This window comes from Trichechus manatus, unplaced genomic scaffold (assembly GCF_000243295.1).
Source record: "Trichechus manatus latirostris isolate Lorelei unplaced genomic scaffold, TriManLat1.0 scaffold00127, whole genome shotgun sequence".
Classification (NCBI taxonomy): Eukaryota; Metazoa; Chordata; class Mammalia; order Sirenia; family Trichechidae; genus Trichechus; species Trichechus manatus.
Window position 1 is genome coordinate 6,202,134 of NW_004444063.1, and position 23,321 is coordinate 6,225,454.

General features: G+C 47.2%; 1 protein-coding gene across 1 annotated transcript; it reads right to left on the minus strand.

Moving 5' to 3' along the window:
* Nucleotides 1-1,452: 1,452 nt before the first annotated feature.
* Nucleotides 1,453-10,234, minus strand: IL4 (interleukin 4). Its single transcript, XM_004384768.2, has 4 exons — nt 10,081-10,234; nt 9,763-9,810; nt 3,935-4,060; nt 1,453-1,563 (listed from the first exon to the last, which is right to left on the minus strand). The coding sequence occupies exons 1-4, from the start codon at nt 10,213-10,215 to the stop codon at nt 1,453-1,455; spliced, it is 420 nt and encodes a 139-aa protein (XP_004384825.1). The 5' UTR covers nt 10,216-10,234.
* Between the last annotated feature and the right edge of the window lie 13,087 nt (nt 10,235-23,321).

Sequence of the window (23,321 nt, forward strand, 5' to 3'; positions counted from 1 at the left end):
CCTTGCCACACTTGGTATTGTCTCTTTTTTATTTTAGTTCTCCTTTAATTTTTAAAAACATTTGATTATTCATACACATGGCAAAACACACACACACAGCCTTGCAGTGGAATGCCAACAGTCTCCTGACCTGCTTCACCCCTCCTTATTCCAAGTCCCATTCTCACAGCAAACCACCTTTTTTTGTTTTTCCAGTGGTTACCATTATAATTTGAAAGATTTCTTGATTCACTTACTATTGTTTTTCCTTATTTTTATGTTTCATTTACTTTTTATTACTTGCAAACATTTTTAAAAGCAGAGTAATATGAACCCCCACGTTCCCATCCCCAGCTACAGCAATCCACTCAAAACCACTCTTACCAACTCATTTTTTTGATTTATTGTCTTAAGATGTTATCTGTTGATTTCCCTATTGAAAAATGACGATGTAGCTCATACTCTTTCAAACTTTTTAGTACACTATTTTTAGTTTTTCTATTACCCTTCCAGTTGTAAATAAATACTTAAATCTCTAGTTTTGCTGCATCAGCCTTAGACAGTACTGCTTAACTAACCTCCTCATGTAAGCTGAGGGTATTCATGCTCCACCTCTCCTTCTTTACTTCTGCTTTTTCCTCCCAACGATTTTCAGCCATATCTTTAATATTGTTATAGTCTGCTCTATAATCCGACTCATAGTCTGTAGGACATGAGACTATACACTGACTGTAGAACAGAGTAGAACTGCCTCATAGGGTTTCCAAGACTGTAAATCTTTACCGAAGCAGACTGCCACGTCTTTCTCCTGTGGAGCAGCTGGTGGGTTTGAGCCACCAATCTTTTGGTTGGCATCTGAGCGCTGTAACCTCTGTGCCACCAGGGCTCCATAGCCATAATTAGTCTTCTAAGCTTTGCCTTTTGGCCCATTCTAAGACTTAAGAATCAACAGATTTTACATTATTATCTAATGACTTCAGGTATTGTTCACTGAAGAGCCTCGTAAGGTACTAGGATTACATTTGTTTTCTACAGACTCAGTGTAACAGCCCTTGTGCCATTGGAGGAGAGTGTTCTAAGCACCCAGTTGATAACCTTTTGGATTCAGAAATATATGGTAGTCAGTAGGACTCAGGGACTTGTTCTGCAAGTTCTCTTACTTACTATTTACATCACATGTGGCCTTGTGTTATTTAATCATTTCATGCATTGTGTCCCTAACTAGAGAGGGGGCGTCTCAAGAGGGAATTGGTCTTTCCTTTTTTGCTCCCCAGGAGCCCACACCAATTGTAGTCTCTCAGTAAATTAAATTGGTTTTCCCAAAAGTTACAAACCATAACTTCATTTGTCAAGTAAATATAGCCAATACCATTAAAGTGATGTCACACCATCAGAATTCTACATATACTTTATTTTATGATGAGTTATAAATATATAAATATTTTAAAAATAAAGCTATTAAAAACTCATAAATTAAAATATTCTTCTTCCACACTTTGAATATTTCTCCTTCATGATCGTCTTTAGCCTTTCCAAGAAGTCTTTCAATGTACTTGTCCTGTCTTCACTCACAGGACAGTAAGTCTACAAAAGAAACATTTCATTAGCTTGCAGTGGTAAGCATTTCAGTCTTGCTATCACGACTATGTATTTGAGTCAAGCCTACTCTGGCACTTGCCACCTGGACAATTATCACACCAGGGCTTCCAGTCTAGCTTGATTGGGAGTCTAACTGTGCCCCCTATGCCAGCAGGATATGCAAGTTTTCAGCTACTTACACTCCTAGAAATGGTTACTGTACCACCGCTAACTGTCTGCCATCAGGGGGTGCCACAGTCTCTGGAGAAGAGTGTCATAGCTAGGTGCTGCTCAGGGGGAGTAACATGAAGGTACAAGCTCAGTCCCATCCACTGCGATACTGGGCCTTCTGCATGGCCACCTGGACTGCTGAGAAGGAGAGATTCAGCCACCTTGCCCTCCTGCCCAGTAGACACTACAGTGTGGCAGCACTCCAGGTCACTGTTTTCAGGTTGAATCTCATCTCTACTAACTGCATTGCTTAGGACCAACTACTTAATTTATAAAAGCTTCAGTTTCCTCCTTTGTAAAATGGGGATAACAGTACCTACTTTATAAGATGATTAAGAAGATTAAAAGAGAGAATGTATGTTTGTCAGCTCTCCATTCTACTACCTTATTTTATAAATAAGGCAGCAGACCCAGGAGGGGATGAATGACCCTACTATCTAAGGCAAGTTTCTCCACTTGGTATTAAAAAACATCTACCCTTTCCCACAAGGACTTCTATCCTGTAATTATTCTCCCTGTCTCCTACACCATCAATTCTCCCCTCTCTACTCAATCATTCCCATTGATAAACATGCTGAAAGAACTCTAACGAAATTTCCCTCACTCCATACTTGCCCTTTAGCTATTGTTCCATTTCTTTGCAACCGTATAGCAAAACACCTCAAAAGAGTTTTCTGTATTAATTGTCACTTCTTTTTCACCCCTTGTCCCGTTCTGCATTGACCCCACTCCAATCAGACTTCCACCCCTGCCTCTCTACTGAGGCCATTTATGTCAGCATCACCAATGGCCCTCCATCTTGCCAAATCCAGTGGCCATCTTCAGTCTTCATCTTACCTGACCTTTCAGTATATTGGACACGGTTTATCACTCCCTCCTTCTTAAAAGAGTTTCTTCACACATAATTGGATGGTCTCCTACTTTACTGACTACTTCTTCTCAGTCTCCTTTGCTGGATCCTCTTCATCTTTCTGACTTTTATGTGTTAGAATGCCTCAGGGATCAGTCCTCGAATCTCTTCTTTTCTCTATTTCATTCAGTCCTATGACTTTTAATTACATCTGGGAACTCTCCATTTTATATCATAAGGTCTGACTGCTTCCCTAAACTCCAAACTTCTTCAACCATCTTCTCAACATCTCTGCTTGAATATCTACTAGGCACCTCAAACTTAATATGTACAAAATTGAACTCCTGATCTTCCACTCAGCCTCCAGCCCTATTTTGCCCCCAGTCTTCCATATCTCTGTAAACAGCACCAGCCATCCCCACAAGGGACTCAGGCCAAGAGCAAAAGTTCACCTCTTACTCCTCTCTTTTCCTTACACCTGATCTGTCAGCAAGCCCATCTGGCTCTATTTTTAGTTATAACCCAAATCCAACCACCACCACTGTCCCCATGCTTGCCCAAGCCACCATCATCTCTAGTCCCGGTTACTGCAGTAGCCTCACCCACAGGCCATTTGCTCGTACTCTTATCCCTATTCAGTCTATTTACCTACAGTAGTCATAGGGATCATTTTAAATCTCATAAATCAGATTGTAGTCCCTGCCCTGCTCAAAATCCTCCAAGTGCTTCCCACCATACTTGGGGCAGAATCCAAAGGCCCTGTGTGATCCAACCTTCTCCTAAACTCCCCCTTCCTTCCACCAATTCAGCCACACTGGCCTTCCTGATCTTTGAATACATGAAGCTCATTTCCACCCTAGGGCCTTTGTACAACTGTTTCCTCTGTCTGGAATGTTCTTTCTCTAACTGGTCACATGGTCATCTCCCTCACTTATTTCAGGTATCTACTCAGATGATGTCACTAACTCCTAAATCAGCCCCCCTCCTCCATGTCCCCTATGTTCTTTATTCTTGTATTTTTCTTCATAATGCTTATCACTACTGGACATCATATTACATACTTTGTTTCTGTCACTCCTCCACTAGAACATTCCATGAGAACAGGAACTCTGCCTCCTTGTCTTATCCCCAGTGCCTAGAACAGCACCTGGCACTTGGTAGAGCCTCAATAAATATTTGTTGAATGAGTGAATGAATGGGTTGATTAATCTAGGACAATAAAACTAATAAGGGAGAAGAGTTAGAAGTGAGGCTGTTGAGAATCAGGAGCTAAGCTGTCAGCATAATGCAGCTTACCAGGTTTGTCATGCTGCTGAGGCTTCTTCTGAGTCCTCTCAGGTATTTGCTAAAACATTTGTGACGTGTATAGACCTGCCAAAGCACAGTCGTAGCTCTGCAAATGGTTTCTTTCTCGGTTGTATTCTAGAAAGAGAAATGTCACAGGTAGTCATGTGTAAGCTCTATTTTGATCATAGGAGAGAGATTTTTCCTGATTTCTTCTTTCCAAGTGGACAATTGGACAAGGTGAGTTTGCTAAACTATGGATCAGGTATTCAAGTATTCCAGCCTCATGAATGAAGGCAGCTGTCTAGTCATAAAGCTCTGTGAATAGCCTCTCCCAATTACCTACACATATAGCAACTGTCTCCTCAGAACCTCCCAACCTCTTTTCCCTTAGAGGGTTTTGCTGAAAGGATCTTCAGCTACCTTAGATTTAATTTTGAACACAGAAGTAAAAGTTCTTTCTCTCCTTTACTAGTGAGAAATTCTAGATAAACCAGGAGTGTGTTTGTCTAGGATTTGGAAGCAGAGCAGATTGGGGATGGCAGGGATGAAGGACACTAACAGTTAAGTGGCATATACTCAATAAAGGCCAAGCACTATGCTAGGTGTTTTACCTACGTGTCTCCTTCAGACCGGCCAATAGCCATGCACAGTAAGATTCGTTTTTCTAAATCCTTATTTTACAAGTGAGGAAACTGAGGGGCAAACTTAAGGTACCTGAACAAAGGCACCCAACTAGGTAAGTGGCATAGTGGAGATTTGAATGGCAGACCATCTGTCTCCACAGCCCGCGTCTGTTTCTGTGCTGTTCTTCCTGTGGAAGGTGCCCACATGAGCTCTTAGTCTGATTCTGCTCTCTGCCATGCCTGTAAGCGTTAAAGTCCAGATTTCCCTGAAATCATTCATGCTTGTTGAATAAATGAATGCCATCCTTTGGCCTGAACATGGCTGCTTTAGGCAGCATTCACTCTCCAGTTAACGCTCCGTGGGAGACAGAACTATCTGTAGAAGCTCATGGTCCATTGAGGAGAGAAGACATTTCCCTACAAAGCTAAAGGCGAATGCCCAGTTCTGGGCAAGATGCTCAGGAGTCTTGCCTGTAGAGATTACAGAGGCCTCTGGGAGAGGGAGCCATTGAGCTGGATGGACTTTGGACAGGGTTTGATGAGGGATCATTGGCCTCAAATGGTGCAGGGTCAGGACCTCCTTGGAATGCTGGCAGTGCTGATGTGGGTCTGACCACATGGGCTCTTCCTGGGGATGTTGGGCGTTGGAAGGGGCAAGGTACAAGCAGGGAAACATCTCCTGCTAGGGAACATGGGAGGATTGTCTCAGTCTGAACCAGGCCTGGTGTGTTCTCTAATTTTCCACGTGCCTTTGAATAACAAAGACACAGAACCTAGAGAGTGATCTGATGATGAGCCTCATCCAGCTCAGATGGAGAAAGCTCTCTCTAGCTAGGGCATGCATGCTCTAGTCCCTTGCTACTCAGTGTGGTCTGTGGACCAGCAGCACGGGCACCCCCAGGGAGCTTGTTAGAAATGCAGCATCTCAGGCTCCTCCTTGGTTCTACCAAATCAGAGCGTGCAGTAACAAGAGCCCTGGGGGATTTACATGAGAAGAACTGTTCAAGAAGCTTTAAAGTTCTACAGCTACGTAAGTTTTTTTTTCTTTCTGTTTATAAAGGTAATATATGTTTAGTATAAAAATAATGTATATTCAACAAAGATGAATTCATGCATTGGCCTATCACTCAGAGATAAATACTGTTAATATTTTGGTAAATATATTCCCAGGTTTTATAATACATTATTTTTTTCAAAATAAAGACCAATTATAGACAATGTTTCATTACTGTTTTACACTTAACATATACTACAAGCATTTTCTTAAGTTATTAAACAGTTTTTAAGAACATGGGATTGAGAGCCACATAGAAACCCATTGTATGTTGGTACCACAATTTATCTAGTCAGTCCCCTATTGCTGCACAAGTTTTTTCTTCTGTAAATAATGCTGCAGTGAATAATCTCCTATATAAATCCTTGTGTTCCTCTCTTATTTATTTAGGCTAAATTCTAAAAGTACAGTTCCTATTTTAATTTTTTTTTTTCAGGAACATCTAGAACCAGGCTGAGAGACCAGAGCCCCAGACCACAAGAGCTTGTCCCCCTTTGCCCTGTGGGGCTTGGTGGCCCGGCGGCAGGGCCTTTGGAAGCACATGCACTTATCAAACTGGCTGAGAGTCCCTCTCGGTCCCTGCTTGGAAACTTCTGTTTGAAACTTTACGAGTGGTACCAGTATCTCTGGGCTCTGGGAGTCGAGAAACCTCACCTAAATCACCAGGCTCTCTGGGCTTTGCAGGTGAGTGGAGGTGGTGAGGACCAACTAGAGGGCAGACGCTACCTGTATATCAGACGTAGGTGTGCACTCGTGTCGCGGTATAGAGAGCAATGAGGTCCAAAAGGAGAACTCTTTTGCTTATTTTCCCATCAATGCCTAACGAGACTTCTGAAACTTTGGCCTAGACATTAAGCTGCCTCTTAGTTTGAGCAGTATACGGCCATGACCCGTAAAACCCATTGCCATCGAGTTGATTCCAACTCATAGTGACCCTATAGGAGACAGTAGAACTGCCCTGCCAGGGTTTCCAAGGTGCTGCTGGTGGATTCGGACTGCCTACCTTTTGGTTAGCAGCTGTAGCTCTTAACCGCTGTGCCACCAGGGCTCCCTATGGCCATGTAACATAGGAAAAAAAACCTCTAAAGATATTTTTCAAAGGACTTTCTAAAGGTAATTATGATAATACAGGCATTGAAAAGAGTCTGCATCAGATGGAAAAGCTTTTAAAGAACTAAGTCTAAAAGCAGATTTAGTTAAAAGCCTTAACATTTCCGTTCCATTTGTATCGCAGCAAAAGGACGATGTTCCATGCCACCCTCGGCTTCTTGCTCAGATTGCTCTCATCTGCTTGTCGACTTCTTGCTCCTGAGGTATCCAGCAGTGGCTCAGGGAGCACACTTGACAGCCTAGCAGACATTGCAGTTCAGAACTGCTCAGGAAAAAGAGACTCAAAAGAAGGCCTAGGCCGGTGCCGGAAGGAAGGCTGCCTCTCGCTGGAATTTCTGGAAACGGAGGACCAGTGCCTGGGAGCATTCTTCTAACTTGATTCTCAACTAGCCTCATTTAAGGCCATAAAAATCCAGTTCCATCTGTGTTGTGTTCATTATCTCACCTCTAACTGTGCCCAAACTTGATCAACCAGTGCTATACATGAGAAAATTCTTTACTTTGACTTAAAACTGCTTGAGGGTCAGTATGAGCTTTCTGAAACATTATGGGCTTTAGCTCTCTTTGATAACTAGGAAATACCACCAACAAATGGTCCACCCAAGATACTCTACAGAGATGAGCCAGTCCATTTGCTTCTCACTTTGCTCTCCCCTCATATGGCTTTCCTATCATAGACAGCTGGGTGGGAGTTGCCTATGAAGCCCAGGATTTCGATCAGCACATTCTCCAGCAACTGCCAAGAGCAGGATGCTACCTTGGTTAACCACTTGGAGAAACTGGAATTCTTGATCCCCAAATGAAATAAAATGAATACACTGGATTTTGGAAAGATGGTCCTCTTTGTGAACACAAAGAAGTGCCTTTTCCTCCCACATACCACCTGTGCAATTTTTAATAAATAGTCTTTCCTTGTTCTGAAATATCTTAATAAATAAGCAGTGCTGAGTCTTTGAAGGAAAAAAAAATAGAAGAGTGTGAGAGGAGAAGTGGCAGCAGTTTGGGGGAAAACGTAGGAGGTAGTAAGAGTGAAGGAAGGCAGCGCGGGCTTGTTCTAGGAGAGGCCTGTGTGTGTGGTGAGGGAGGTACGTGAGAACCCCGTGAAGAAGGGAGCCAAGGATGGAGGGAAGCAGGGAGCATGGGCGGGGGGACACTTCTAGAGACAGCCCAGAGCAGGGGTAGCCCCAGGCTTGGAGTCGTCATCCTGGAGGGTTTGATCATCTCAAACAACCGCCCCCTCCTTAAAATCACTGCTTCGTTACACCTCGTCTTTGCCTTTAATCAAGGGTTATATCATCTTATAACATCTTCCACTAACTCAGGCGTTGGATTCCAACCAATCTTCAAAATCACTTTCATATCTTCAGATGTGGAAACCGAGGCACAAAGAGGTGTGGAGACTTGTCAAAGCCCATACTGCAAGTAAAGGGCAGAAAGGAGCTAAAACCACTGCTGTCTTACTTCCAGACCCTGGGCACTTCCTCTGGGCCAGTCCTAGCCAGTGAGCTGGCAGGTGGCTTCCCTTGGCTGTGGCAGAGCCCTCTCAGCAGTGCAGCTCCCCCTCTGGAGAATCCAGAGCACAGCACACGTGGACTCAGCTTCTAGAAGGTACAATCTGGGTTGGAAGGACTTGGGTGTGCATATATATGTATATATGTTTATATTTATGTGTGTGTGTGTATGTGTATACACACATATACACATACACATATATACACAACTTACGTACATATATATAATTATGTACATATATAATATACCTATTGCCATTGAGTCAATTTTGACTCATGACAACCCCATGTGTTACAGCATAGAACTGCTCTATGGGGTTTTCTTGGCTGTAATCTTTATGGAAGCAGATCACCAGGCCTTTCTTCCACAGTGCCATGGGTGGGTTTGAACAACAAACCTTTAGGTTAGTAGATGAGCTCAAACCGTTTACGCCTCCCAGGGATATATATACATATATATACACATACATATGTATATACATACCTACATAGATATATACATTCATACATACATATATACATATATATACATATATATAATTTTATCCTTCATATCTTGAAAGAATCCTTAATGAAATGAGATTGTCCAGATAAAAACCTGAAGAACAGTTTCCCTCACCAAGTAGGGTGGGCCCTGTTCTACAGCCAGGTCCCGGAGTGTGACCCTGCCAAGTCACCCCCTCTAGTACACGTGGAAAGCAGGTGGTTAGGGGACCACTGATACATTGAGGCTTTGGGGCTTTCATTCTCAGTCGTGTGTTTCCATGAAAACAGGAACTGAAGAGCACAAAGCTATTGATATGGCTGTAGTCATGTGTTTGTCAGAGAAAATGCACTATCAGCTGTCAAATCTATCTCCTCCCACTACAGATAGAGGGGCGGGGGTGAGATGGCGCAGGGGGCGGAAAGATGAGATGCCCGAGCAGCCAGAAGCAGGGATGTGTCAGGGCCAGTTGGTCCAACAGGATGGTTCCGGAGCAGACTGGGGGGAGTTAGGCAGGACAGAGCAGGTTGGAGTCTCTGGACAGCTGTCTCGGAGCCCGCTGGGCTCTCAGTGACCCGCTGCAGGAAAGGAGGGGCTCTGGCGATAACTGTTCTGTTCCATAGGAAGTCTCTTAGACAAAATGAAAGCTCCTTCAACTTGTAATCTCAATATCTGTTTTTGTGAGAGGGTTTGGGTTTTCAGAAACATATGGGCCAGAAAAATTCTCTCGTTCAACAAGCATTCATTGAGTGCCTTCTGAGTTCTGGGTACTATGCCAGGGGCTGGGAAAAACCTTGCATGGCTTTTCCTTGACCAGGATCTGAATTAGGATTACAAAATCCAAGATTTCTATTACACATCTTCTAAAGCAAGTGAAACCAGAAACACGAAAACATGCTTGAGATTAAAGATCAGAATTCTCATTCTTTGAAAACATTGAACACCTTGTAGTTCATTTAGGCCTTCTTGTTTTCCATTACAGAAGTTTCTTGTTCAACTGGATGGCTCTATTCTCCCAAATTACCCAACTGCTAAAGCATACCATGGCTTCTTACCTTCGAGGCAGCAAAGGCGTCTGCTACAGTCAACTCGGTGCACCCATGCTTGGCGCAGGCAGGAACAAGAGAGCGAGAGACAGAGTTAGTCCTCGATGAGCATCTCTCACCCCCTCAAACTGAGAAAACTTCCTACAAGCCCTCTGAAGAAAGTGCCAGGGGAGAGAATTCTCAGCTATGGTCCCTGCCCTGGCACCAACCACCAGCTACCAACTTTTCTAGAAGTCGTTACATTCTTCTTATAGTCTATGAAATACACACAGCATAACCAAAACTCACCAGAAGATCTGGAGAGATGGTGCTAGATAGCTTACTCACCTTCTTCTCTGTGAGGAAGTTCAAAGTTTTGATGATCTCTCTTAAGGTAATACCACATTTTTGGCCGTGGACAAAGTTGCTGGTACATACTAGTAGGCACAACAGAGTTGGAATCAGTTGGAAGGTGAGACCCATGAATAGATCTCTATTTGCAGTGGCAATGTGAGACAATTAGTTTACCAGGAGAAGCTAACAATGCAATTCTGACAAAAATATCTCTATATATAGATTTAAAATTGCTGAAACCAAGGGAAAATGAGTTTACATTGGAAATTTTCATTACACCAGATTGTCATTCTTTTGGGGCCAATCAGAACATCTCTTCCAGGAGAAAAAAATGCCTCACAGAAACAGGTAAAATGTTCCTGTGAAATCAGACCAATAGGAAAATGAAACTTTTTTTTTTTTTTTTTTAAATTAACTACAAAGTTTCGGCATAGGAAATTACACCATAATTTGCTCTTTAGATTAATCTTATCAGCTTGGGGTTGGTGCTGGCTTTTTACTTTGCATAGAAGGAAGAGGCCACAGGTGTCCGAATTTGCTTTAGGGCGGTCCTCCTGGGGAAAGATAGAGTAATATCAAGAAAGTTTGACTTGAATGGAATTTCAACCTGGCTTCTTCCAAGTATGGGTGGTATCTTGGAAACTATCCTGTCGTGGAAAAGTTGATCTGGGGTTCCTTCTCTGGGTAGGAGGAAAGTAACGGGCACAGATTCTCTCTCGTCTTACCTCTCAGGTGAGTCTTTCCTCCAGGCTGAGGTCGTTGGAGCAAGACAGGTGCCATCAGGGCATCTAGGCTGGGCCACAGTAGGTTCATAAGATCTTTAACAATAGGCAGGCCCTAGGCAGAGTGTGTCTGTCCCAAAGTTTCAGGAACGGCCACTTTTTACTTAAATACATCCTCAGCGAAGTAGGAAAAAGAACCACAATCTTATTGATTTAAAAATCCTTTCTGTTTGTCACTGCCACACCACCCACCGGTTTTAATCTAATTGGTGTGAAGCTGGTGAGGTACACATCACCTCACCCCAACAGTAAATGGCAGGGCCCCACCACTCACTCAGATGCACAGCCCCTGCACGGTGGCTTCTTCTGCCTCATGACAGTCTCCACCTCTGAAGAACAGGGCTTCACAGCGCAGCGGTGTTCCTGTGCCCTAGAACACACACTGCTTTTTTCACCCAGAGCATCTGTTTCCACTCCAGTTCCCTTTCCTTGGTTTCTGACCTTCTTCTTCTTCCTCATTTCCTCTGGATCTTGTAGAAACATTTATTGCTAAGGTTGTGCCTGTCCTTCGGATCTTACTACAATGTCTTGGGCTCCGTGGAGGAGAGAATCTGGATAATTGTATCAGGAAGATCCTTAGGCTGTAGTTAGGATCCTTCCATTGGGACCGAGGGAGCGTTTATGAGAAGAGCAGGTGGTTTTTTCAGGGATAGGTGGAGACTTTGCAGCCCTATTAACTACCGTTTGGCGTAAAATGGTGCACACTCTTTTCTTGAGGAAAAGGTCAAATTAAAACAGGAGTGAATTTTCGAGGGGCATAAACACCCTGGAGGAATGAGGCAGAGTAGGCTCTTGAGGGAAGTCAGGGATACACGTCACACCTGTCAAAGCCTTTGGAGGTTGAGGGAGAGCTGGAGGGGAGGGAAGGGAAGGTACTCAGATTGGACCAAACTTCACAGGCTAAGGGCACAGTCCTCCACATGACTGCCCTCACTTCAGACACCAGCTGCAAGCTCGGGGGCCCCCATGGCCCTCGCTTCTGATCCGCTGACTACAAATGTGGGGGTTCCCATGAGCACCCCCAGGCTCAGTAATCCACTAGAACAACTCACAGAACTCAGGAAAGCACTATACTTATGATTACAGTTTTATTACAGCAAAAGGATGACAATCAGAACCAGCCCAAGGGAGGGACTCATAGAGCGAGGTCTGGGAGGGTCCTGATCACAAAGGTTCTTTGTCCTCAGGGCGTGTTACCCTTCTGGCACATGGCTCTGTGATAATACACAGAATATTGCCAACCAGGGAAGCTCACCCAAACTTCAGTGTCCAGAGTTTTTATGGGGGTTCCATTATGTAGGCACAATTGATTGACTCATTGCCCACATGGTTGAACCCAACCTCTAGCCCTCTCCTCTCCACAGAGGTCTTGCTGACATCACATGGCTCAAAGTCCCAACCTTCTAATCACATGGTTGGTTTCTCTGGCATGAACAGCCCCCACCCTAAGACTATGGGAGTGTGAATCATCTTGTTAAACTATCAGGAATGGACCTAGGGACCGACCATCACTCCTATCGCTCAGGAATTCCAAGGGTTTAGAGGTTAACCAAGGAGCCCTGGTGGCTCAGTGGTTAAGTGCTTGGCTGCTGACTGAAAGGTTGGTGGTAGGAACCCACCAGTTGCTCTGAAGGAGAAAGATGTGGCAGTCCACTTCCATAAAGATTTATAGCCTTGGAAATCCTATGGGGCAGTTCGACTCTGTCCTATACTGTCACTATGAGTCAGAATAAACTCGATGGCGACAGGTTTTAGAGATTAACCTGCAGGAGCCAAGACAAAGGCCAGACAATTCTTCAGGTAAAGTTAATTCTTCACTACACAGGAGCTAAGTGGGGTCTGCACTGTTGTTGAGGGGTAATAGACAAGCCATTCAGGTGTTCAGCAGTTGTTCTTCTGGGCACCTGCTGAGGGCCAGGCCCTGCGTTTAGAGCTCTAGGGGCAAAGATGGTGAATCAGAAAAGGATACAATGTAGGAACCATGAAATCAGAAGCAGAATATGGCTTTTTTTGTTTGGTTGTTTTAATGATTGGATGAGGCCAGGAAAAAAAGGATAAACTGTCCAGCATATCAGGGAGTGACCAGAAGGCCCCCTCAAAGGATAGAAGGAAAAAATGGGCCCTCCTCCCCTGGAGGGACAGAGGTCGGGAAGGTGGGTGCGTGCACCACCGGGGGGACAAAGAGGAGGGCAGTTGGCCACCACCCTCGAAGGAACCTCTCCAAGCCTGGTAGGAGTTGTGGGCAGTGATTTGCAGTGTGGGGTGAGCACTTCTCTCGTCTTCAGGAGAGAAGCTGAAGGCTCTGCTGGGTCTGCGTGTGTCTGTCACACGTCCCTCCCCTTGCCCCGGGTGAGAGCTGAGAATCCGCACCGCCCCTCTGAGTCCACAGAGCTTTCTTTCAGGCAGTGGTGCTTAGCTGCTGTGAGCACTGGGCTTCGGAGGCCATCAGACAAGCAGCTCGCCAGCCCTGTGATCTTGGGCGAATCGATAACTCTCTCTGGGTCTCAGTTTCCTCATCTGTGAAATGGGAACAATATAGCTCCGCCTCATAGGGTTCTTGTGAGAAGTGAGTGAGAGTCCGTGGAAAGTACTTGGTACATGCCACTAAATAAAGGGCAGCTATTGCTGGAGACAACAGCACACGGTGGTTAAAGAATGGACTGTGGGCCTTGGTCAACCACTCAGCCTCATCCATAAAATAGGGATGATATTTGTACCTGTCTTGGGGGGCTGTTCTAAGGAGTAAATAAGCTAATGTTTTTAAAGTACTCAGAATATGCCTGGCACATAGTGGGTGCTGCGTAAGTGATAGCTTCGTTATCACTGTTGTTGTTAATCGTATCTTTGGTCGGTTGAATGACTGTGGTACTCTATTAGGTAAACCCAAGTCTGGGCAGAGCCTGTGGAGATTTTGCCAGCTGGACATTTTCCCACACATCCCTCCTGGCTGTGTCCCCTTCTTAGTCTTTGAGTCCCTGTCCTTGTTTACGGTGAGTCGCAGACTGCAGCTCTTACACTTACGTATCTGGGCCCATTTCTGGAAGCAGACTCTGCTCTGGGTACTTTAGGCAGAAAAGGGTTTAATGCAGGAAAGCAGATGCTTAGAAAAACGTTGGGAGGGCTGGAGGAGCAGGCCCCAGGCTGGGCCCAGAACGCTAAAGAACTGACCTACAAATAGTACACTACCCCTGCAAGTCTGGGGTTTAAGAACACACCCCTGAAGCTGCAACCCAGGGATCCCAGAGCCACTGTCCTCACAGCCTCCCGACACCCACAGAACTGTCCAGGAGAAAACCTCATCTCCCCAGACCCCACAGCCCCAAGGAACAGGAAAATGGCATCTGCCTCCCTTCAGGCTCCGAACCTCACTGGAGAGCTTTGAATTAGAGGACCTAATTCACATCCAGACTCTAGCTCCAAGGGAGTCTGAGAACCATGGTTGGCATTCAGACCTTTGCAGTGTGGGGACACATGAGAGGGAGACATGGACAGAGGTTGAGCAAACCAGCCCTCTTCCTGTCACGGCTGTTCACTGCTTTACTGGTCACAGCTCCCTCGGACCCTCCCCACAGCCCCACCCCACCCTGAGCCCTGAGAAGCTCAGCTTCTGGCTCTGTCTGCTGTGTAGGATGACACATAGGATAGCCCTTTCCAACCCCTAGCAAGGCTTAGTCGTTAAAACACTAGATGTCTCCTTATTATTCATAGTTGCTGCTTCTCTTTAATAAATAAAATCATGATCATAGAGAAGGACCTAGGAACCTTCCGACAACATCAGTGTGTTTTATTTAATAAATTGTGTGGTGGATACATCAGAGTTTATTAAATTATTCTTTATATGTCTTTATACCTTAAATAATTCATAATATTTTAAAAGCATATAGAAGAAAATTAAAATCATTCAGAGATTAAAAAAAAAAATTTGGAGGAACCCCCAAGACTATGGCCCTAAGAAACCCTTCTGACCTGGAAAGGAAGCCATTCCCAGAGGCCACCTCCCAGCCAAACAATGAACAAGCACATACGATAAACAAGAACACCCGAGAGGAGGTACTCCTTAGAACAATCAATTGTAGGAGATCAAAAGAGAATTATCTGCCCAAAAGCAAAGATAAGAAGGCAGGAAGGGGTAGAAAATCAAGGATGAAAGAAAATGGGGAAACCAGGGTGGAAACGGGGAGAGTGCTGACACATTGTGGGAAATGAGACGAAGGTCATGAAACACTTTCTGTACAAACTATCCAATGGGAAACTAATTTGCCCTGTAAACTTTCACCTAAAGCACAATAAACAAACAAACCAACCTAAGACGTCTCTGAGAGTGAACGCTTGAGCAGAAAGTGAAATAAATAGGCTTTAGCCAGGAGCAGTAGGGCGGAAGGGTGAGGACCAGCTATGGGTGGCCAGCAGGTGGAAGGCCCGAAGGCGGGTGCTCCCTTGGACGCTGGAGGAGCAGAAGAAAACCAGTGTGTCTGGGAGGGGAGAGTGGACCAAGGGAAACCAGTCAGCCACTGCAGGGGTCCTGGAGAGGAATTTGGTGCTGATGGGCTGGTGACAGTTGGGAAGGAAAGCAGTGGATTCCAGAGTTATCCATCCAGCAGCAGCAGAGTGTCCTGGAGTCAGTGGGACCCGGCTAGTTCTGAGCCCTGGCTCTGCACTTACTCTCTGAGCCACCTTGGAAAAGTCACCCTCTTCAGGCTTCTCATCTGCAAAACAGCGTTAATAAGAAGAATGCGGGGAGATTTTTGTATCTGTGTTCATGAGAGATACGGGTCTGTGATTTTCCTTCCTGGTAATGTCTTTGTCTGGTTTCCACATTAGAGTAATGCTGGCCTCATAGAATGAGTGAGGAAGTGTTCTCCTAGTCTTTTTTTTTTGGAAGAGTTTCATAAGGATTCTCAAACTTCTCAAAATTCTTTTTTGAAGGTGGAGGATTTGGGGGTGTTTGGCAGAATTCGCTAGGGAAACCATCTTGGCCTGGTGGGTGCTATTCTGTTTTGGTGTGGGAAGATTAAATCAGGTAATAAATATAAAGTGGTGTGTTGCTTGACACATAGTAAGCCCTCAGTAAGTGCCAACTATTACTATTTTTTTTTATTATCATTATTATCAGCACTTGGAATTGGTTGACTTTGTGGGGTGAGGAGGAGTGAGAAGTCACAGATGGTCCCAGGTTCTGACTTGGGGAACTGCCATTCACAAAGACAACAATTCAGGAGGGAAGGAGGCTGGGGGGTGGGGGTGGGAATGAGGAACTGGGGGGCTAGTGCATATTTGTGGCTCTGAGCACAGAGGAGGGTCTGGACTAGAGTAAAGGCAGGTGCTGTAGACACAGAGGATGACTAAGCCATGGGCAGAAATGATACTGCCCACAGGCCGAGATTGGACAGGAAACAAGAAATGACCCAAGACTCCAGGGAGGCTGGAAGGTGAGCAGGAGAAGAGGAGACAGACAGCCAGAGATTTCCCAGAAGTGGGAGGACGCTCCTCCCCCACAGAATCTGGGCTTGAGAGAGTCTCCGGAAGAAGCAAGCAGTCAGAAGCATCGAGTGCTCCTTGGAGGCTGGGTGAGATAAGAGCAGAAGCCTTGATGGATTTAGTCAGCAATGTGGAGATAATCACTGGCGTCATGAGAGGTTCTTGGAGGGCAGTGGGGGCAGAGGTCAGACTGGAGGGGGACTTGATGGCGGTGAAGACGGCGTGGTTGAGGATGCTGTGCTGTGGGGGGTGGGGGGCTAGGCATGGTTGGTAGTTATTTGTTAAATGGGGCACACTTGAGAGCAGGCATCCCCAGCTCAGTAAATGACAACTCCAGACTTCACGTCCGTCAGGTGAAAGCTTCCCACACCCCACATCCAATCCACCCCCAAATCCTCTACCTTCAAGCTGTGTCCAGAATTTAATGATATGATGTCTTGGGTAGGTGGTGGCGGGGAAAAAGATGGGGGTAGAAATGGAACAAAATGGGCCATGAGTTGATAATTGTCGAAGTTGGGCGATGGATACCCGGGAGTAACTTTTGTGTCTGTTTGGAAATTTCCATCACAGAAGATTTTAAAGACTTATACGAACACATACACATATCCAGAATCTGACCACAGCTCACCCCACCACTGCCATAGCCACCACCATTTCCCACCTGGATTGTTGCAGTAGCCTTCTAACCAGTCTCCCTGCTCCCATCCTTCCCCCCACCGTCTGTTCTTCATACAACAGCCAGAGTGATTCTGTTAAAACTTGAGTCAGATCATGCCCCTCCCGTCCCACTTAGAGTAAAGCCCAGTCCTCACCTACAAGGCCCTACAAATCTGGTCTCTGGTCCCCTCTCCCCTGCCTTCACCTCCTGTGCTCTTAATCTCACCTCTCTGCTCAAGACTTTATGCACTTGCTGTCCTTTCTAACGTGCTTGGCTGCTAACTGAAACGTTGGAGGTTCGAGTTCACCCACGGGAAGAAAGGCCTGGTGATCTACTTCCGAAAAATCAGCTACTGAAAACTCTATGGAGCACAGTTCTACTCTGACATACATGGGGTCGCTAAGAGTTGGAAGCGACTTGACTGTAACTGGTGTTTGGTCCCCTCTTTCTTCACTGCATCCCCATCTCTGTTCCCATCCTATCTCGTCAGTGAACATTTCTCTGACCACCCACACCACGTATCAGCCCCGATCCTGCACTTCCACCCCTTCTGACTGCTTTATTTTTCCTCTGTAGCACTTACCACCACCCAACACGCTGTATATCTTCTTGTTTGTTTACTCTGTCTCCTCCACTGGAAGTAAGCTCCATGCAGGCAGGACTTTGCTTTGTTCACAGTGGACCCCCAACACCTGAACGGGGTGTGGCACATAATAAAGACACCCAGTAAATACTTGCTGAGTGAACGAATGGAGCTGCATTTCGCCGAGGGGAAATTGAGACTTGGCCTAACTAACTACAGGAGCCAGGGGCATAGCTGGGACTTGGAGCCAGGTCAGTTTTGACCCTGAAGCACTTGCTCTGAACCCCTGATCTGTATGTCTACCCGCATCCCTAAGAGGTCAAGGGCATGGATCCTGAGCACAGCTGCAGGGAGGACCCCTCAAAGGTGACAGGGGAACCAAGGGGGGGTGGGGGAGGGAGCCAGGGCAGGTCAGGATTGGCCGGGAGGCTGCTGGCTCTTTTCTTTGGGAAGCAGGTGGGAAGATCTTTCTCCCAAGAGAGAGGGAGCCACTGAGGCGCCTGCAGGAACTCTGTCCCCTGGGCATCTCCAAGCTGGACTGGACCACTCACTGCCACCACCCCCTCTGCCGCAGCCTGGCAGGTGAGGACCCCAAGCAGGGAGCACCTCCCTCTCCCTTCAGTAGTACAGGGCCGGATTGGTCCAAGGAGGCCCAGCCTAGGGGCGGTTGGACACCAGACCTCCTGCCCAGGCCATGAGGTGCTGGACCCCAGGCCGACACAGCCCCAGCCCCTGTCCTAAGAGGATTTAAACCATTAGTACACCCAGGGGAGGCTGCGGGGCCTTCCTGGGCCCTAGTTATGATCGGCTCCCTCCATGGATTTGGCACGGCCTTCAAGGTGGTTCATGTTCTTTCTGCTTTTTAAAAAATTAACTTTGTCTTTGTCCCCGAGTGGAAAATGAATATATGCTCATTACAGAAAATCTGGGGAAATAGAGATTAGAAGAAAGAAGAGAAAATAAATAAAAAATTGGTTTTTCTAATGCAGTATAACTGCCGCTCCTTTAGGCACAGGGCCTGGCCTGGACAGGGGGCAGAGACCCTCTGGCCTGTGTGGTGAGCAGACCATACATAGGCTTCAGGAAGGGCTCACCGGGCCCCTCACGCTTGACCATAGCCAGTCAGAGCAGAGCAGACGAGCGTTGCTATATTTAATTTTGACGTCTGCGTCACCTCTGACCACACACACGGTGCAGGGCTGGGGGCGTTTCCGAACACGCTGTGAGAGAATCACTTTCCACAGAGAAGGCATTGTGGCGGGGAAGACAGAAAGAAAGACAGCTACAGAAAGTGAGGTCGTAAGTAGAAAACTGATTCTGGGATTTCAAATGGCTTCGTCATGGGGCCCTCCCTTGCTGCTGAGAAATCAGTTGATCTGGGAAAGTTTGTTGCACACCGTTTGCACTGTTGCTTTTGGGTGGAGTCGAGACATGAATGAAGATAACAAGGCTTTATGACCTTTGCCTTTCAGGCTAGGAGTGGGCAGTGTGTGGGGAGCAGGTGGTGGTGGACACAGCTGTCAGCTCTGACACCAGCTGGGGGCTCACAACTGGCTGTGTGTCCAGGCCAGGCTGCTTCGTCTGTACCACAGCCAGCCTTGCCCGGCTAGGCCTCCTTAGAAGGGAATCAGCTGAAGGAAGGAACAGTTTTTGAGCTTATTAAAATTGACCAGCTAAATTAAGATGAACCTGATAAGCAGGACACTTCCCTGTTGATCTTAATAAAACACTGACGAGCGGATGGACCCATCAACCCCAGCCTCACTCTGCCTGTCAGACGGAAACAAGAGGCCACCCTCGCCTTCCTAGCCCAGCTCCTTCTCATTGTGAGCAGTTCAGAGGGGAGACCTCGGAGAAACCCCTAAAGTGCCTTGGAGTGTTTTCTGACACCTTATCTGAGCAGCGAGCAGAAGTGTTTGGTGCAGAGCTCACCGGAAATGCTTTTGTGTCTCAGTTCTTGCTTGAGCCTCAGCCCCTCTTCTAGTGAAACCTCCCGGCTGGGGTTCCCGAGGTACCATGGCCTCCCTGCCCCGGGCCCCACGACCAGCTTCTCCTCCCACTCACCAGCCATCTTAACTCTTCCTCAGCCCCTTCCCCCTCGGGCCCTGCAAGGGTTTGCCTTGTGCATGAAAGGAGTTAGACATGTGGGTAGAGAAAACTCCCCACAAAGGCCCCACGGGGGTCAGTCTCCAGGTAATGATGCTCCGCAAACCGACGCACACCTTTTTTTCTGTTTCTGTTTCTTTCTCTCTCATTCCTGGCTGGGTCCACCTCCCCGTTGCCACCAGCAGTGGCTTGTTTCTGTGGCTCTGTGAGGCGTCCCCCACTCCTTGAGGCCCCTAGCCACCTTCAGCTCACTGCCCACCACGAGTGACCACAGGCTCCCTGCCTGAGGTATGGCCAGAGCTGCTGCAGCTGCGGAGCTGGTGAGCACGGACCCCTAGTGGTGAGGACCGGGAGGGCCCTGTCTGCTGTGCACCCAGCCCCATAAAGTCAAACCAAACCTGTTGCCGTCCAGTCCATTCTGACTAATAGCGAACCTGTAGGACAGAGTAGAACTGCCCATAGGGTTTTTAAGGCTATAATCTTTATGGAAGTCGACTGCTGCATCTTCCTCCTGCAGAGCAGCTGGTGGATTTGAACCGCAACCTCTTGGTTAGCAGCCAAGCACTTTACCACTGTGCCACCAGGGCTCCTTCCCAGCCCCATAGGCCCTCCGCAAACATGGCTTGGAAAACATCCTAGGAAAATGCTAAAGGGCCCTTACCCATGCCAGCATTAATCCCAGTCTTTGTTCTTGGGGTTCATGTGGAATCTGACTGGAAGTCACACCTTCTCTCTGGACAGACAGGCCAGTGCCTTGGTGGGGTGGAGAGGACCTAAGTCAAAGGTGTTACTACTGAAGGATGGATCTCTAGGTTCTATTAAAAAACAAAATGTCCATAAATATCATTCTGGTCTTAAAATCCTAGAATCTCTGAGTGGGGAAGGACAGCCAAGATCATTGTCTCCCATCCCACGCCTGGCTTCTGAGTCTCATCAACATCCCAGGTAGCCGTTTGCTTGCCAGCCTCCAGAGGTGAGACCCTCCCAGAGTGAAGCCTCCTTCTCCATACTTTCTTTTTTTTTTTTTTTTTAAGGGTTCTTTCTGGTGCTAAACCTTGAGGGCATGTGGTGTCTTGATTAGCGCTGGCGCAGGTGGGTGGTGCAGGGCGGGTGTCCTCAGCAAATGTAGAACTGAGCATCCCTTGCCCGGATGGCCCATTGACACTAGTTGGCTCCTGGGCCCCCTCCCCAGATCTTCTTTGCTCTGGGCTGGGCATCCTCACTCCTGCACTGTCAGCCTTGCCTTCTTCCCGCTCCTCTCCTTAGGTGGAAGCCAGCCATCCTGTTTGAGAGTACCACTCCTCACTTATCTACATGGTTAGGTTCCAAAGACCAGGTCATTATGCAAAAATTGGCATCATGCAAAAATGGAGGATGACCACATCAGATCACAAAATAGAGGATGACTACATCATTACATAACTGGCAAATTACGTCATTACATAACTGCCAAATTACATCAGTACATAACTACCAAACCACTGAGAATCATGGCCCAGCCAAGGTGACACATAACCTTAACCATCACTGCCAGCGTTATCTCACCTCGTGCCTCTGTGTCCATTACTGCCAGACATGTGTAGTTAATGTGCAAAGTAGTCGGAGAGTAGATTTTTTACTGTTGTCGTAAATGCAAAATGTCAGATAACCAAAGAGTCAATAAGTGAGGAGTAGCTGCAGTTCCTGGGGCATCCGGCCCACGGTCATCAGCTCCCTGGCCAAGTCTCTGCCGTGTTCCCTGTCGTCTGAATCACACACATCCGAGAACTCCTACTGCTCCCAGGATGCTGCCTTCCCTAACTTGTGAGTGTGACCATGGGTGTTCCCACAGGGCTCCAGGCTCCCCAGGGAAGACACCGGTCTGCCACTCCGAGTTTCAGATTTGGTGTTGCGTGACCCAGCATGAGTGAGACCCACCAGCCTCCGCAAAGGCATCCCATCCCTCTGGGGCAGCCTTCTGCCCTGGGCACCTCCCCAAGATTTCCAGCGGAAACCGTTGCTGTGACGCACAGCTGTTGGCTGTGGCGTGGGGAGGCCTGCTGGCTCCAGACATCAAGGCACTGGTGGGGTCAAGGGTGAAACAGACCTGCTCTGACGAGTGGTCTGGCCAGGGCTTCTGTGACCTCAGGTCTCTACCCTAGTCCTTCCAGTCCAGATGCTCCCGCATTCATTGTTTGTCTCTGTTCACAGAGGTGGTGAGTATGCACTAATGATAAGAGGCATCCGGAAATTGAAAGGGCTCTCCCTAAAAAGCAGGTAGTGAGCTCCCTTCCAGAGGTTGATGGCAATATTATAAAGGGAAATTGTGCGTTCAGGCCGGATGATATTTGGACAGAGAGAGGCAGGGTGGTTAATTGTGTGGCCTTTGGAGTTGCAGTGATTTGGGTTCAAATCCTGGCTTTGTTCTTTATTAGCTGTGTGACTTTGGGTAAGTCACCTGCCCTCACTGAGCCCAGAGTCCTCATGTCCCTCCTGGGTTGTGAGGGAGACACAGAGGGTGTATGGGAGGTGCCAGACACAGCCTGGCCACTCATCAAGAGATGTGATCATGAGATGATTTCTGAGGTCTCTGCCTGCTCCAGACGCCCTCCTTGAACCCCAACATCCGGGCCATGCTTCCTCCTCCTTGCTGGTAAGGGTGGGAGATGTGGGGCATGAGGATTGAGGGCGGGCTTCCCCCAGGCCATATTCCCACATCTCAGGGGCTTGCTTACTTTCTTTCAGCCCAGGTCTCACGTCTCACTACCTCCGCCCCAACCTCCTACCAATCCTCTAGCTCTTTCTTCTCCAATGGTCCTGCTTCCCACAGTCTTGAAACCACAGACCAGCATTCCCAACACCCAAACAAAGGCAAAGGCCAGCAGGCTTCTTTTGTTACTATCCAGTAACTTTATTTCCAGCTTTTGTTCTGACCCAGTCAATGAAACAATTTAGTCATTGACCCCTCCCCCAATACACACACCCCCATATCAGCAACCTTCTAGGCCGCTCTTCTATATATATTAACTCTTTGATAACATATTTTAATACTTTAACTTTAAATACAAGGGAAAACAATAAATTACTCCTTGGCTGCAGGCTGACTGCTGGCTGCAGACGGGAGCGCCGAGGCCCAGGGCCCAGGGCCCAATGAGGTAGCAGAATATCGCACACAGTACTTATTGTCCAGGCCTCCTAACGCTTGCTGCTTAGTGCTGGAGCGGTGAGTCTCCGGCCCTAGCTCCAAGATCTGGCCGCACCAGTCCCTCCCTATCCCAATACGGACAAACACACTGTTTAAATAACATACAATAATAAATAAGACCAAGAGGAAATGTGCCTGAGCTGCTCTCTGCCTCAGTCGTCCCCATATGAAGTGGGTCCCTCTCCCACCATAGACTAGCAAGGGTAGCACCCTTAATGCTAGTTTGCTCTGAGGAGGGGGAGTGGGTGGAGGGCAATGTCTTCCCCCTCGTCCACCAAGCTCCTGGATGGTGGAGGCCCTCCTGGCTGCGCCCTGGGGACCAAGGAAGGGGCGGCTGAAGCCAGGCAGCACAGGCTGAGATCTAAACTAAGGAAATCCTATCCCCCTCCCCCAACCCTGCCCCAGCGCATTTTTGACATCTGAAAGAAAAATGAATCTGCGACG